The 17793-nt window shown below is 35.6% G+C and overlaps 1 protein-coding gene across 4 annotated transcripts in view; it reads right to left on the reverse strand.

The window, feature by feature from the left end:
* Positions 1-4428: 4428 nt before the first annotated feature.
* Positions 4429-17793, reverse strand: part of ATP8A1 (ATPase phospholipid transporting 8A1) — a 121566-nt gene continuing 108201 nt past the window's right edge. For all 4 annotated transcript variants that reach the window (XM_076336183.1, XM_076336181.1, XM_076336184.1 and 1 more), the window contains 4 exons: positions 15188-15276; positions 14690-14782; positions 8892-8983; positions 4429-8547 (listed from right to left, as the gene is read on the reverse strand). In XM_076336183.1, the coding sequence (XP_076192298.1) occupies positions 8450-8547; positions 8892-8983; positions 14690-14782; positions 15188-15276 (372 nt within the window). In that variant the 3' untranslated portion in view covers positions 4429-8449. The remainder of the gene's footprint in view (positions 8548-8891; positions 8984-14689; positions 14783-15187; positions 15277-17793) is intronic.

Here is a 17793-nt window from a genome sequence, read left to right on the forward strand (position 1 = left end):
GTTCTGATGGTGTAATATAGTGTATTTTTTCCTGTTAAAAATAGTTAGTTTTGCTTTTGTAAATGATTTACATCTTTAACTGCACCTGTTGTGCAGATTAAATATAATAGAAAATTCTGACTATATAGCAAACTAATAGATTAATTGATGTCTTTTGTATGTAACTGTGGTAAAAATGACACTGATTAGTTGGGTATTTTAATTTAAAACATCCTGCCCTAGGAATAAATTTTGTTTGCCCTGCTACATTCCTTCACCCAAGTAAACCAACAAACCAAATGGAAGAAGAAAAAACCGCATATAAACCAAACACATGCAGCAAGCAAATGGAAAATACACAAGAAAAAATGCAGTCATTAAAGGGCTTCTCTGTATACTTATTTTTGTGAACAAACGACGTCATTCTGTGTGTCAGAATCTACAACATCAGAGGCTTGAACTGTCCTATTTTATCAGCCCCGAACTCCCTGTGTATAGGATCTGTTCAAGTACGTTATAGCTGACCTATTGTACAAGTACTAGTGCACCGGTGCATGTTACAATTACAGCACTTCTATTCTGAATCACAGTGTCCTTCTCTCTATTTTAGAAAAGCTTCATTGGTTCTTCCTCAAGACTTGAATACGTTTTTTTTCTTAGCGAATATCTTAGCGAATATCAGTATCTTAGCATTTATGAAAAAAATATTTTGAAATTACCCTTTTAATATGTTTTTTATTGCATAATTAACATTACAACCCAATAGGTACCACTGTTGGAAATGTGGTTTCTAAGCAGAAAGACCACTTAAGTTGTACACAATGATGTTTTAAGTAATAGGTTTTAGCTTGAATATTGTAATTGTTAACTATAAACTAAAATAATGATACACAGTAGTGCATGTTTTATAAAAATCTAAAAAGCAGATTTCGAGTACTTGAGAGATGACTTGAAAGGTGAGTCTTTTGGCTTGCAATTTTTAAGAAAATCTTCAAGGAAGGGGCGAGGAAATTTTTGCCCACCTTTGATGATGTTTCATAGGACTCTTCACGGCACATTTTGAATGAATAAGAAATATGGGACTGTTCATCAAGTAACTTTTTGGAAAAATCATTTAATGTTGCAATAGATACCGGCTGTGTTGTTTGGAAGCATCCTGTGAGATCTGCTGATCATTCCTGTATACAGCAGAAACAGATAGTAAAATAATTAAACTATTTTTTACAAATATATTGTAAGTCTTCAATTAGTAGAAATCTTTATCTAGTAAACCAAGGCAACACAGATCCTTCTGGAAGCAGAAACTTGATCAATTCTAGTTAAGAAGGTGCAATTTTATGTTCCGTTAAAGAGTGATTAGTCATCAGAGCCACTGACACAGGTGGCGGGTAGCTGAAATTTAGTGTTTTTCTCAAAGATAGGCCGTACGCCGAGAAGCCACGAGTTGGACTCAGTTACTGCCTATTAGCATTTGGCGCTGTACACTGAACAGGCCAGGCTGCTTCGCCGTAACGGTCTCAGTGGGCTCTACGGTCAGATTTATTAATGTTTTAACCCAGGGACAGATTTTTGCTACGCTTGCATACAGGCTTACAGATTTTAACGATTATTCAGCCTAAGTAGAGGCTGTGAAGTTTGCCATGCAGTGTGAAACTCAACCTAGGAGGGAAGACCTGAGCTACTTCCTTTCCTCCCCTGATGCTGCTTAATGGGTTTGACCTCATAAAATGCTTGAAGAACTTGACACGCAGGAAGAATTCCATTGAGCCAGACTTACAGAAGTCTGTAAGTTTATAGAGTGCAAACACTTCACAGGTTGGTGGCCAGAGTGCAACAAACCCTCCGACGGGGGTCTGAGGCTGGGAAAGATCAGGTATAGTTGAAATAGCTGTACTGGCTTACCTGTAAAGCAGGTGAGGTGGGGATTATGCATCATCTGCAAATAGACAGACGAAGAAGAATCTATAAATTAAGAAGAATCTGTAAATTATTGTTCATGTAGCCACAGTGGCAGTGACCTGTATAGCTGAAGGGAGAGGAAGGGAAGTGGCCAGAATACAAGCCCACGGACCAAAATGCCTGTTGCCTGTGCCGGTAGTTTCCAACCCAGATGGATTCAGGGTGCAGGTGAGTGCTGAATTTCCTTCCTAATGAAAAGGCCCTATTGGCATTAGATGCTCCTATGATTTATAGAAAATAGTCATTTTCCTAAAACCTGCGGACAGAACACAAATGGCATTCTGAGAGACAGTTTTAATGACTAATGAAACAGTTTGAAGGGCTAGATGTATGCTTGAACGGAAGGAAATTGCTTGCTAGCAGAATTAACATTTACACAACACTTGCTTTACTGCCATGCTTCTTTTTTAACGCAGTAGGTTTAACTATTTCTTTTGTAATACTGGAGTTAGTTCATACTCATTTTACTACAGTGACACCAATCTAAAATAAAATGAAACAAAAATCACAGTAAATTGATTATTGAAATTCACACACATTATGCACAAAATGCTTTGATTGCCATTAACTGGTAACGGCACGTCTGAAACCCAAGCCTTCTGTGGGCAAAGAATAATAGTGACATGAATTAGACCAGCCATTTGTTTTGTGTTTCTACACTTTGGGTTTCTTAAGCGTGCATCTCCAAAATGCATCAAAACTCTTCAGTGCTAAGAAAAACATTACATGTACTTGCAAGAATGTCCAAAGCATTTCATTTGAAACTCGGTAAGCGGCACGGTGTATGGCTATGTAAGCTCATGGATTATTTGTCATACTAATCCCACTGGAATTTGGGGGGGGGAGGGAAAGCGACAATTTCAAAATTGCTTTGTCAGTACTGTTCAGGTAAAGCTTGACAGTAACATTAAGGATACGGAATCATTTTTTGGTGCTGTTTTTCTGCATATTGCCATGTGCTGTGTGGACCTGAAGTCCTCTGAACAGAGCTTCTGCTTTTGAGGAGGCTGCTGCTCCCCAATACCCAGGTAAACAGTTCTTGATCTGCAATTACACTGAGGCTGTAATTCCATGCTATGCTGTCTTCATTAGCAAAGGCAGAATAAGAAATGCCTGTCAGTTCTTTTTATTCTCTCCATCTACGACTTGTGCAAATTCAGGGGGCTGTGGTGTAAATCAGGTTAGCAAAATGATTTAGCTTAAATGTAACATTTGCCGTAAGAAAAGAGGGAGAGGATTTGAAACGGAGCCTGGGTCATCATAAACTGGATTATAACCTGAGTAATTCCAATGGCCTCATGACTGCCGGCGTAATAGAGGTGGTGACATACCATGAAGTGGAATCTCCTTAAACCAGCTCTACCATTAAAGACTGGGTATCGTGAAACTAACAGCGTGGAAGATGCATCTATTATCGAACCTGCCTTGACAGAATACAGAATCTACAAAATAAATTAGTCGGCTAGTGTATATACAGAATCAACCACCTACCTACAACCACAACAGTTTAGGTTTGGATATATTGATTTTTATTCAGTGGGTGGGCACTGTTAGGGTAAATACATACCTGCTACTATCACAGCCAGAGGATACAGTATTTATCACTCTCTTCTGAAAAATGAGATGACATTTCCTTATTCCTGCTCTACCATTCTTGTACTGCATACTTCTCTTTCAAAATACGGTATCACCACCAGAAGTATGTTAGGGCTCTACTGCAAATCACTAAACTGCAGACTCCCATGCTCCCTTTTTCTTTTCTTTTTTTAAATTTTTATTTCGCTTTTTTTTAACTCCTTCTGGACTTCATGTGAGAACTGAAGAAGACATCTCAAAATAGGTGTTTAAAAAAACCTTAAAACCATTTTCTACTTTTTCAGTTTACCTTAATAACATAAGAATTCTTTGGTATTTGTGAAATGCTATTTCTGGTATGTCCAATTTTAAAGAATTCAAACCCAAGAGTGATGGGATATCCGTTTTCCTTTGAAAGTAATCCCTAGCATTTGCAGCCAATCAATTCAACAAAGCTTCTTCATTTAATGGCAAAGTTTATTCATTTTTTAACAATTAAAAGACAAAACATTTAAAATTTGCAGTTCAAAACATGCACATTCACCAAATGCCAAATGACATGTAACACTGCATAGAACTGAATGTGTTACTAAAAGAGAATAACCATTTATAAAACACAGTGCATTTAACATCCAGTTAAAACAAAACCTGAGAAACTACCATAAACACCGAGTCAAAAAGTCGTCATTCATGCAGCTTCATAATTTCCACAACGGTTTCAGCAGTAATGGCTTAGTGGAGCTGTAAAACCTCACTTTACCTTGAATGCAAATTTTGCTATTACAGACTGACCACTTTCAGCAGCAGTTCATACATACCAGACACTGAAAATCTTAATGAAAAATTAAGCTGAAGTAGAAAACAAACATTAATGCATTTATGGCTTCTATTCTACAATAAAGAAACACCATAAAATATGATTTAAAAAAAACCTTGTTCTGGTTACAGCTTTGCAATTACAAATCACTCTCTATATGGAAATGCTTTCATTTAAGTAAAAGTATCAATCCTCCAAAGTGCCCAGCTTTGCACATCATTACTCAGATGAGTAGTCCTTACACTCACAAACAGTCCAGTTGAAGCCTATGTGAGTAACGGTTTGCATAAGCAGGAACCAGGTTTGGAATGCTAAAATATTCCTTTGTTTAATAAAGATCTGTTGGTTAACAGCGAGGAAACTGGGGGAGTGAGAGCAGAGGAGGGGAAGGAGAAACTAATTTCTTGAGTTTTGTTACCAGTGAAAACATCCCGTACCAAGAAAGCTGAACTGACAAACTCATTTGCTTACATAGCGCTAGCTTCTCGATATATTATGAGCAGACTTTTAACGAAGGCATTAAAAAACAAGGAACAGCAACCACCATGCATTGCCTCAGAACACTTAGAAATATTGCCTCATGCAGACAGAATGGTAAATTCATCAGAACTACAAGTGCTTTTACACAATACGTAAGAAAAAGGGGAAATAACTTTTCTCCTTAAATTTTACACATATTCCAAATTACTCATCATTCAAGATGGGTTTAAACGTAACAAAAGGAGTCTTAAGACACTTAACGCGCATCTTTGTAACACAGTGAATTTTATGGATGCATGTGGACATATAGGAATTTTCAGCTATCTCTTAGAGTTTCAAAATATTTTATTTATCATTTTATACAAATAGAATGATGACTACGTATAAATCTGTTGAAACTGCTTTGCAAAAATAAGTGTAAAATTAGGAAATGGCAAGAAAAAATTCCAAATACAAATTATCAATAGGTTTGTTAAAATTTGTTTCCTGTTACTTACTCTTTTGAATCATTTATATATATATGTATATATTTAAAAATAATCAAGCAACAGTATTTATATAAGATATCAGATTTCTAAGTGGCACTGGTTCAACTTGTTGATGGAAATTTTTAATACTAACTTGTAATTGTTATGCCGTGCACATGAAACAGATGGAAAAGTCCATGTGAATTCTATATTTAATACAAATTTGAATTTTCAAACAACAAGAACACAGGCATTGTTATGAGCATTTTTGCCTAAACTGTTTTTTCTTTAAATAAACATCTGCACAATCCCCTTATTTTAACAAAGATATGATGTACTGACAGGATGGTAATAGATTACATTACTGGGTACTCAACATGAAAATAAAGTGCATATTGTATACTTGACCTGATTTAAAAATGGGCACACATAGCTAAGATGATCTTGTGTTTTCAAATGGAGTTGTATGAGCAATCAAAAAACATAGAATCGCCACATTGTCTTTTTTACTATTTCCAAGATGCGGTATCTTCCAAGCGCTAATCACCAGACAATAAATAACATAGTGTGTGTAGAAAAAGTATAGAGACAGGAGAAAAACGCATCAGAAGTAATAAAAATGAAAAATGCACTTTGTGAAATAGTACTTCAAATTCTGTAAAGATGCAAGGATGAAATGCTGTGATAAGACTATCTTAAAAACCTTAAATTACAGTTTAAATTTAGGATCTTAGAGCTGTTTCTGTTGCTTTCTTCCTTAAGCTAGTTAAACTGGGGATAGACTGTGTGTTATTTTCCACAAACTGTATTACAATGGTGAGACAGAATTTTATTTCATAAGAAGAATAAGAGATCATGTAATTTCACATTGTAAATACTTTACAATGCATTCTAGTCCTCACGTCCCCCTGCAAAATCGGCAATTAAACCATTTAGGACAGAAAAAAAGGATAATAATTAAAAATTTGCCCATAAACAGGGTATGTATGGATTGAGTCATCTTATATGAGTTAAGTACACTGAGAGATGTTGCTCAACAGTGTCATGGTTAATTTCAGAAATGTTTTGAAGTTGGTCATTGTCCCTTGGATGACAGAAAATAGGGATCCCCATTTTAGGAAAGGGGCATGCCCCCAAATTTTTTCTTGACTTAGGTCAAGTGATTTGGCCCTCCCATATTGATCCATCTATTTATCTATGCCTGAAATGGCTTTTCTGAAGGCAGTTCTTGTCTGCATGACTGACTGGCAGTACTGTTTCTAGTGGGATACATTGCCTTTGTCCCTGCGTCTTCTGTTTTCTGTTTAAAGATCACTCCGGGAAACTGAGAGGAAGACGTTGCATAACATGCATATGAAACGCAGACTGCCTTCCCATTGATACGCCTTCCTAAATATGTACTTTCATATAGTGCCTTTTGTTGGGCTTTCCATGTGTATTTGTAAGTTTCTCTTAGAATGGAGCATAAGAAACTTGGATAGTGCAATAAAATTACATGTTAAGTGTTCAGTTAGACGAAAGGCAAGGAGGTAAAGTCACCTTTAGTAAGTATATGACTAATGAAGGAGAGCAGAGAAAAGATGGGATTGGATGACTTGTTAAGTTGAAAGTGGATGATTTGGAGAGCAAAGAGGAAATCCTTAATTTAACAGATCATTGGGGATGTCATTGTTCTGCTTTTCCATCTAGGTGATCTCCATTCAAAGAAAAAAAAAGATCATTTCTATGTAATGCACAGAAATTTAATTAAAAATAAAACCAACTGCCACTATAGAAAAATGTATTTTAAATGTAATTATGGTGGCTTTTAAACTCAGAATTAAACATGGACTAAAAAACTACAAAATTTAACTAAATTCTGAAGTTAACGTAACTTTTCTTAGTTTGAAACCTGATGGTTGTTGGGTGGTAGGCTGAGAAATACCAAGTATAACTACTTAAAAAAGTTATCACAATGTTCTCATTTAACACCTCCCTCCTTTTTCTTTTCCTTAAACCAGGTGTGTGTCTTTTTCTGCAGTCACTTCCTCTCCATTATTAAGTAAAGGTGAGAGTATATAGGTATTCTGCATGACCAGTAAGTTGTAAAGAGGCTGCTGCAATGTATTTCACACCTTTTTAGGAAGTGGCTTTAGTGCAAATAAAACAGTACATACCACAGACTAGTGAAGGGCATGCTTTGCTCTCTATTCCAATGTATGCATTTCAAATAATTTTAGTATAAAAATGTTGAAAATTTAATTAACTTTTAAAAATAAGTTAAAACAAACTTTCTTTTGAACCTACAGTACAAGCAGATACAACTAAGCATCGCAAAAATAATTACAATTTGCTAAAGGCAGAGCAATTCTTAAAAAATTGAACAAAATAATATGTGTACTCAATTTTACAAGGTGGCAGCCATTTTTAACATATGCAATACTAAATGAAAATAAGGGAAAAGCTTGTATAAGGCCAAAGGTGCAAAGACTTGCAGTTTTGAAAGCAAATGCCGTAAAGGCCACTCAAATTAGACTCGCTGTACTGTAGATCTTTCTCCTCAAGTGCGGAGACTCAAGCATGCAGTTCTGAGATCAGGACTGGAGTTAATTTCCTTTCAAATTATTTCTAACAACAGAAAACATTTATGGAACTTCTTTGGCAAACGTTTTTAGGTTAGTTTGACACAAACATCTATAAACATCTTGACTCAAAATCTTTCTCAAAGAAGGTGAATTAACACCATTAAGATACTATTTTTTTCAGCACTTGTTGAAATCAAAGGCTTGTTATCAACTGTATTTAAATATATTAACACTTAAAAACCTTCACAGATGCTAATGGTCTGTCAATGTAAAGTATGTTTAGCGATCTGACCATTGCCTTCCGAGTATACGACCAGTATTGATTCAACTTCATTGTAAAATAAGCAAGCTGGCAAGATACAAGGTAAATTCCAATCTGTTTACAAAGGCTAAGCAAATACTTGTCAAAAAATTTAGAGATGGTGGGTTACAGTATAGTTGCACAGTGCTTATGTCTACTGAATACACAAATCCAAACTTTATGGAACAAGACCATCATAGATCTTTAAATCTCTGATAGCTGGGCCATGGTCGCAGCTCCCAGCAAAGATCTAGTAGTTTGTCTCACAAAAGTAACTACTAAGGCCTAAATAGTGAGCAGTGTTCCTTCACCATTCCTCAGGCCTTTGTTTTGTGGTATCGTAAGCTCTTATTACTTCCGACTGGGAAACTATTCCATTTTCATCTTGAGAGAAGGCATAGCCATCTGCAGATATAAAACAAAATAGAAACCAATGAAGTTTTGATCAGATTTTTTTGTTAAAGCTTTAATAAAAACAACTTAACAAAGGTCAATAGAGGGGAATAAACCTCTTTTCAGCAATTAGGAGGTAGAAAACCCATGCCATTTCTTACATAATTTTGCAATTATAAGATAGCAGAAAGAACTCTGTGCAGTATCTTAGGAATGAAGAGAAACCTACCAACAGGCAAAGAACATGGTCTGCTGGGTTTAGGATACTGCATCTTTACTATAAACAAATGCAGTGAAAGGTAGAATTTTACTTCTATATTATTAACGGATCTTAATTTTTGTCAGTGAACACTTACGAAGCAAGTTTTGCTGCAGAGAGTCAGAGCGATACAAGTTCACATGGTTCTTCTTAAAAACATTCTTCAGTAGTTGGGCTCTTTCAGTTAAGCTAGAAAGAAAGTGGACACGTGTGAAAAATATTTACTTACTAATTACAGTATTTGTTTATCTTTGAGTCTGTTAAATGAGAATTATTAAATTAAATTAAAAGTCCCCATTCTCCTTTTTCAATTGTGCCTGAACTAATTATTAAGAAGATGATGAAAAACGTGTGCGAGGGCAGATTATGAAGTCCAGATCCCTGGTAATGTTTTTACTCATCACAATACAGGCAAAACATCTGTTTGAAGCACTGTTGTGCGCTGACAATACACATAAATTAATATTGTAAACATTTGAGCGTGACTCCTTTAGAAATATGCAGCGTAAAGGGAAGGCACTGGCTTCCTTGACGCAGCATGGCCTGATTAGTGCCAGGCCGAATTAGTGTCTTTCTTTTTCTTACATAAGGAAGTACTCTTAGCTTCTACTGACACAGTACCCCAAAGGGATGGGAAAAGAAGATGGACGGAAGGTCACATTCGTGGCCATCAGCTATATGTACAGGAACATATTGCTTCCGTGAAAAGCGTTCTAGCAAGGTGTATTCCCCGTGAAACTCTAGAAGGCGTTTTTCTGGAGATCATACCCAGATAATAGACTACTATTACTACTAGAGGTCGGTCACTTCAGCCCATCTCCTTCCTTCTTAGCAGTACTGAGTTTGTTGTGTTATATGTTTATTGTGCTTTAATGTGATCCAAGCGACCCTCCATTTCAGCCCAACTAGAAAACAGAAGGAGTATTAAACAGTTTTTAAACCGAGACTCAAGCATCAGCTGAATGCTGCAAACTGTAGTGAATGGAGTAGTGAAGGTATCAGGTTTCCTTACCGTGCACCTTTCTTACATTTAAAGTTCTCTCAAATAGGATCCTACATTACTAAATAAGTAACAGACGGACTAGCCATAGCTCAGAAAGCTTTCAAAATCTGAGAATTTTGATAACATATTAAAGATGTGCAAGGGACTATATTAAAAAAAGTCACAAAACCTTCAATTTCTTCCTCTAAATTTGATATTCACTGTGAATTAGAGCTTGTGTTTCAGAGAGATACCAACTTATCATTTAAACATTTCCAGTGCTGAAAAATCCAGCCCCTCCCCATGTGAACTGGTCTAAAAGTTAGTTCCATTAAAAAAAAAAAAAAGATGATCTTATGTTTATTCTGAGTATACAGTGATTTGATTTTGTTACAGTTTTGTTAGATTATCAAAGTTGTCTCTTGTGTAAGGACGTAGTAAGTATAACTGATTTCACATACCTACATTATTGTGTTTTGATCAGTTGAATTACTTTTTAATATTATTGTCAATTAGCTCAACAGACTTACCTTCCCAGGCTACCTACCAGACTAAGTGGTGCAAGGAATGGAACCAGACTGCTTCCCTTACTAGATTAGCATTCAAACCATTAAATTATAAATGCTCATTCTTTCTTCAGTGAGTATATACTTCTTACATATGAAGTTGAACCATTGTCTTAAACTGGAGAGACTAATGGTCTATCTCCCCTTTCTGGTCCCCTCCAGTCTGGTAGTTAAAGCATATACCAGGAGGCGAGAGCTTGGCTCTTCTAAGCTGGAAGAGGGAAATAAACCTATTATTCCCACACCCATAGAGGAATGCTAACTGCAAAATCAACAGGGTAAGAGGATAGGCAGGGCAAACTGCTTCCGTGGCCATGTTTTGAATGAAAAGATGGAATGAGACTTCCTTGTAAAAAAGGAATTAGGTACCAATTCCAGGAAAGCAGTTGGCATCTGCTGACTGAACCAAGAATGGTTTTATGAATTTATTATGAATCACCCTGTTGCCATTCAAAAGTATATTTAAAAATCTACATGCGAAGTCAAGACAGCGTGGTTTCATAATTAACCAATGATAAACTGCAGTAACTAAATGCCTATGCTCATTATGTGTACCTACATGGACAAGCAGAATATTAACTATTTTTTAACATGAAATCTATACTTTTACAGGCAATTAATCTCATTTATAGAAAAAAAATTACTACTTTATATATTCCTGACCAACCACTTAGCTGGTCTAAAAATCATTTCCAAGTGGACTGAATGAAAAACAATGATTATATGAAGCAGCATGTGCAGTATATATCTCTAAAGACATTTCCACAAGTTTGGGCTGTTATTCATGTTATTGTTAGTCTATGTAGTATTCAACCCAGTAAAAGTATTTTTGTTCTAAGTCTTAATATTGTTGTTTCTGCTTAAGCATTATATCCAAGGTATCAGAAAAACTGTTTTTTTAACAATGGTTTAGATACAAAAAGTATCCTTTTACCTTAGTCATTTCAATTTTAAGTACAAATGGCTTTGTAGCATCTCAATTACGATGGCTCTAATGATAGAAATCATACTTTTTGTGGCACAAATTTGTTAATCCACTGAAGCTGCTCTATTATTTATGCTATTAAGGCACCCTCAAGTCAATAGTATTCTGACATGAAAGTACTTTCTGTTGGAAAAGTGAGCATGCAACATTCACACCTTCTTGCTCAAGATATATTCTTACTTAACTGACAAATATATGTGTCAAAACCAATTTCAACATGTTGCCTATGGAAGAACAGAATAAAGTATTTTTGAACAGTTTTGGGGAAAAAAACCTGATTACACATCCTTACACACACTGAAACAGCAAGATACAATAGGAATGCTCTTCCTGAGCCTTCAATGACAACGGTTTAAAAACCTTTTCCAATCAGCACTGGAAAAATACAAGGGATGACAGATTTTAAGACTATATTAGCATATCCTATTTTTAAAGCATATGCTAAAATACAAAAAGATCTTTGAAGAACAGTATTTTAAATTATTTCAATGTAAATGTCAATTTTTATCCTAATTTTAAGAAAACAGCTGAAAGCGCAAATTCAGAATTTAAGTAGAAAATACCCATCCTAAGATTGTTTAATAGGAAAACTTCAAAAGGTAAAGCCTTACAATCTTAGTTGTATTTAAATGCATGCAATATCAGGTCAACACAGTTCTAAAAATCAGCAACAAATATATTCTAGCTGAAAAAACAGCCATAAAAATTAACAGTAATATACTTCTAAGTAAACATTCAGATTCTGTCTGATTACAGCATCTAGCCAATAGTAGAATCCTGACCTGTTATGTGTGGAAATTGAGCCTCTTATTTTGTGTCATAGTATTTTTAAGACAGGAATGGACAAAGTGGAAAAGTTCCTGAGTTATCTTTCTCACTATTTCCCAGTTACTTCTTAATCAAACAGTGATTTATATCTTCTTAGGTTATTTTGGCATTTCATGAGAACAAATCCCTTCTTCTGCTACAACACAAAAAGGTACTTCCAGAGGTATGCGCACTAGAAAAATATTATTTGGTGCTGAAGAATACACAGTAAGTTTGTCAAAAATAACTGTTCTTGCATGAAAAGCATTACAACTCAAGAATAAAAAAGCCTCATGTACATATTTAAAACAGGTGTAGAGGACATTCCTTACCAATTTAACTACTTACTCTGCACTGGTAACTAGTTAATCCAGGCTTCTGCAACTTAGGAGACTCAAAAATGTTAACAATAGTTCAATCAAATTTCTGAAGACGCAAGTAAGTCAGTTCATCAGACCATTTCTTTAACAAAGAATACTTTCTCCATAAAGGGTGAAGTTTTGACTCTATTACCTGAACTAAGATATAATTTAAAAAATCACAAAGGGAATAAATCCTTAAGAGGTATTAAGATATCTAACATCAATTTGCATCTTAGGTGGATACTTGTATACTTTGAAGACTAAAGGTCTAAAAGTAAGTTTGTGGAGAAGGAATGGATCTAAGACAGACATTCTGGCAGGTAACTAAACAACCTTCATGAAGCCCTCCTAACTACTTAATTGTGGGATAAAAAGATAATTATAAAACTAGTGGTGAAAACACCAAGTTCCTCTTACCTAAATAAGAAGGGATTTGGAAGACATTCTGTAGGATGAAGGAAGAGCATACTGCCTAGACAACTGAAGTAAAAGTAGCTGAATTTGGGAACACAAGAGAAGTCTTGGGAATGCAAGTATGGAACACTAAAAAGGTATGTTACCTTACTTATACATCTAACAAGATGTTCCCCTTCTAGCACTGTCTAGTACTAATGTCTGCTTTCTTTTCTTTAATTCATTCTTTTACAACTTCTGCTCTTTGCAAAAGAGCACACAGCATAGATTGCTTCTGGCTCAAAGCTCAGCACATTGATATATGAGTCGGCTAATTTGGAGGAAGATCTTGCCCTGAGGCTGCCTGAATGAGCACTGCCACTGGAGAGAGGCATCCACAGCAATCAATTTAGATCACCTTTAAAGGTAAGAGAACTTACTCTTGCAAGGACTAGTTAGGTCTTGCAGTAATGAAGGAAAAGTATGCTTGATGTGGGAATTGTCATCAACTAGGGGATTCTGCAGTACTTCCAGTATGAAGCTGTTGCCACGAAGACAGCATATAGAGCCTGATGGGAGACCCTATGCAGGTATGTGCTCCTACGCAGCCCACCCCACTAGACTAGGTGTTCCACAGGTGGCGGGATGAGCTTCCAGGCCTCACGGTTAACCCCCCTGGTATTTGTCTATGGTACCAAGGAAGATGAACTCCGCTAGAGACAAAACATTCTTGTGAAAGTAATTTCTAGGAAAAGCAAGGAAAAGTAGGAGCAAACACTCACACGAACTGGATATTCCACCCACTAGAAATGGTGGTCACCACCTTGGTATCCAATGTAATTTGGTCTCAACCTGGTAAATCCTAGTAAGCTGATTCCCACAGAACTGGAGGGGGGATACAGTAAGATTGAAGGAGAAAGGGAACTTAAGTATCTTTATGAACAAAAGGGTGCTTCTTGAAAATTGAACCTACAATAAAAGAAGTGGCTGTTTGTGTTTTTCTGGTCTCTTTCTATGCATACCTTGGTAGGAAAAAAGCCTTCTTGGCTAAGCCCTTTGCCATGAAGGTACTAAAAAACCAGCAGTCCAAAGGAAAGAAAGAACAGGAAAATCAAGTATCAACAATTTTGGCTTTTTTTTAGGCTTCACAAAACTCATGAAAATGAAGAAATTGTCCAATTGTTCACTTTTACCTTCTCCCTTTTCAAATTAACTGTCTGACCCATGAAGGAGGATGTAACAAGGGAATTCTTGTGGAGTCTTAAGTTAAAATTATTTCTTACCTCATATAGGTTACTTAAATTTGTTTGCTCTGCACTGGCATTAGATACAAAGCCAGCTTGTTCTATTCAATTTCAGCAAATCCTAGACAGATTTTGCTGTTTTCCCTATGCTACCAAGCAGGTTTTAAAAATTCATTTTAATTTTTTTATTGTGCTTAGGCCCAATTTATAACTATACTAGTGAATGATGCAGGTTTAAACTCACTTTGTATTGATTGTTAACACAGTCAAAAGTGACAGAATTAAAATTGTACCTCAAGTTTTTTGATACATAATAACTAGAGACATAACAGTCAGCTACAAAGAAACACATCAGTTAAAGCCTTTGGCAAAAACCTACATCTAAGCGTATGAAAAAACATACGGGCTCAGTAGACCTGAAACCTCTTTACAGATGCCTTTTGTTTGTATGGATTTTGAAAAATAACCTTTTGTCTTTGATACATGTATAAGGCTGAAAATATTTAGCTTGCTTTCTTCTTTTTTAAAGCCAGTGATCTACAGATTTTTACAGTACCTCTTGCCATGCACAACTGCCCCAGGATCCTCAGACTTTGCTTCCAACTCCTGAACTTCATCTACCAGTGTCTTAAAAGTAGCTCTCTTTACTCTGTAAGTAATACAAAATACTGCCAGATTTACTCTTCTTGAAAGTAAAAGAACAGATTGTTTTAACACTTATATAAACATTCAATTTACAAATCCATTTCCCCAGATAACCTAAAATTAAGCTTTACAAGAAGAAATATTATAAAGCAAGTCTGAATAATATATTTTATCAGCTGTTCTTGCAAATTAGAAACAACACATATTTATAAAAAAGACATTAGATTTATTGAAACATTTAAAATACTAGTAACACTTGTAATAAAGTTAGTCAAAAACAAACAAGGTGAAAAATAAATTTATATAATCACCAGAGCTGATCTTCATTTGCTTTTCTTGTATTAGTAATTAGAACACACATTTAAAAGTCAGTACTTTCTCCCGTAAACCTCGGCATTTCTGTACTCACACTTTGTATACTACATCAAAAAGTAAAGCTGTCATAGGAATACACAGAAGTCCCATCCAAAACACTCCAGAGCTGAACATCATAGCTGCCTGGAGGGAAAAAAAGCACAAAATGCGATGATGTCATGACAAGAACTAGGAAAAAATCCTTAGAAATATCAGTTACTTGGTTGAGGCTATCAAAAGCAAATTTAAATAAACCATTCTAGCCTCTCTAATGTGAAATAAAACTTTAACTCCTTTCTAAAGTCCCCTGAGTCGCTATAGAAATCCAGTAGATAGTAAGCACTAATTCATGTTAAGAAGCTGCTAGAAAGATCACACTGCTTAGCTCTTTGAGAGAGGGGGAACCTACCCCTCCACAGCCCTGCTCTACACCACTATGCTGATTGTAGACATTTCCATTAAAATCAGATTTATTGAAAATCCATCCTCCCCTCCCCGCACAATCTTTGTCAATACATTATGAGCACAATTTCTTATTTGCAATCAACCCTAACAGGATATAATGGTTCCTGACCCTTGATATGGATATTGGACAGTGTTATAATCATTTTGCAATATAACTTGGATCAAAGTTATCTCCAACAGAACTCACTGTACCACAGTTCTCACACTGCCACAGACTCCTGTTCAACAAACTGCTTAAAAATGAGAACTAAGAAAACTAATTACATAATTATGGAAGTATGCAACATATTGTTAAATGAAGATCTAACACATTAATGTACGGTGGAATATTTGCAAACCAGATAATTGCTTTTAGCTGTGTGTTCGCTTTTTTATACACTGCTTTATATTAATACATAGGAATTTCTTCTGTTCATAACTTAACTTGGTCTGTAAACGTACTAAAAACTAAAACACACTAAAAAGCCAAAACAAACATCATAATGTATGGACATTAAAGGAAAAAAACCCTTTAATCTACCCTTGTAATTCATGCCCAAGTATCTATATCAATAATATTATGGATGCAGGGAGTATGATAAATACTTAATGAAGCATATTACTGAAAGATTGTTTTGCAGTCAGTATTAAAAATACCTTTGTAATGTAATTAGATTGCACAGAGATTGAAAGTAACATTGCTAGACAACGATATCCTTTCAAATCTTTTGCTTCATTACCTGGAGACTAATTCCTTTCAAAGGTTAAACCTCAGCATGTAACTAAAATAAACAAGCTGAAATGTTACTAATATTAATTAGCAGACAAATGCAGGTAGCTTGCAGTAGCTAAAGTCTAATTTCTGAATGCATATACATGAACATTTTAGAATTATACTTGATATGTTCATGTGTAAAAACAAAAGTGAATTAACTTTCAGAAAAAAAATCTCATCCTCATATAGATAAAAAGTTCTATTTACCTTGTTTTCGCATCCAAATTCCCACTGACACCGACTCTTTGGAAAGCATTAGAACGCATCTGAATTGAAAATTTGGTAAACTTTCCATAGCTATGTTAAAAGGACATAGATATTGCCCTGAGATTCTAGTAATTATTTCTGTCAACAGCTGTCAGCAAAGGTGTAAACACCGAGCAGTGACAGGTTCAAAATAAAACAATTCACATTTTCAACGGAGAACAAAAAAAGAAAATTTTGTACCAGGAAGTGGAGGAAATGTATTAGCACAGTCACTTTATTAGCAAAACATGACTTTTGACATAATTGATGAAATACTCATTTCCTAAAACAGCAGCTAATAGGAAATGTCTATCACAAGTACATTTTGCAAGACTTTTTATAATTAAGTCGTAGTCAGAGAGACAAAGTTTCCTAAAAAACAAGAAAAAGCATAAAAAATACAACTTGAAGTAATTACGACTCTTACTTCCTATCATTAACGACATTTTTTTAATTCATAAGAACATAGCAAAGAGCTGTCCTTGCGTTAGCCACCCTGTATTAAGTGTTTGCTGGTGAAACAGCAAAAGTGATAATGTAGGTCTTAGGATGTTAATTCTGACCATTGTAATGCTAACTATGAATGAAGGAACAACTGGCGCCTACTATTCAGTCCATCCAGCCTTTGGCTTTACAAATGAACAACATGAATTGAGGAAAAAAAAAAAGTTTTTCTGCGTCATATTTGAAAGCCTGTCAGATTTTTTTTCTTTTACAGAGTTAATCCAAACCTAAAAGATTTAAAGCTGACATTCGCATTAAAGACAGAGGGCCTCTTTGTATTTTTTGGACGAAGCGGGGAAAAAATAAAATCCCACAGAGGTATTTCCTTCCTTTCTGTACAAGAAAGCTCCCCCCTCACTCTGTAGAAAACATTTTTGTCTCTAACTTTTCACATCTCTCTACACATAGGCAGGTCATCTGGGAAATGGCAAACCAATCCTTTTCAGACAATGGCACTAACAGGAGCAGCCTGTTCTGGGGACGGACTCTGGCTGCCTCTGTTCGTGGTTTACAAATTGTTCCTAATGTGAGAGATTTGTGGTCTATGCCAAGTTTTCCCCCTTTAGGCCTTGTGAAACCAAATGGAATCTGCCACAAAAGTGGCTCCCAGGGGAATTCAGAAGTAATCCAAAATGAGAGCTCGGAAGCCTAGTTTATTGTAGGACTTAGAAATCCTGCAGGAAGGATAAATA

This window comes from Aptenodytes patagonicus, chromosome 4 (assembly GCF_965638725.1).
Source record: "Aptenodytes patagonicus chromosome 4, bAptPat1.pri.cur, whole genome shotgun sequence".
NCBI lineage: Eukaryota > Metazoa > Chordata > Aves > Sphenisciformes > Spheniscidae > Aptenodytes > Aptenodytes patagonicus.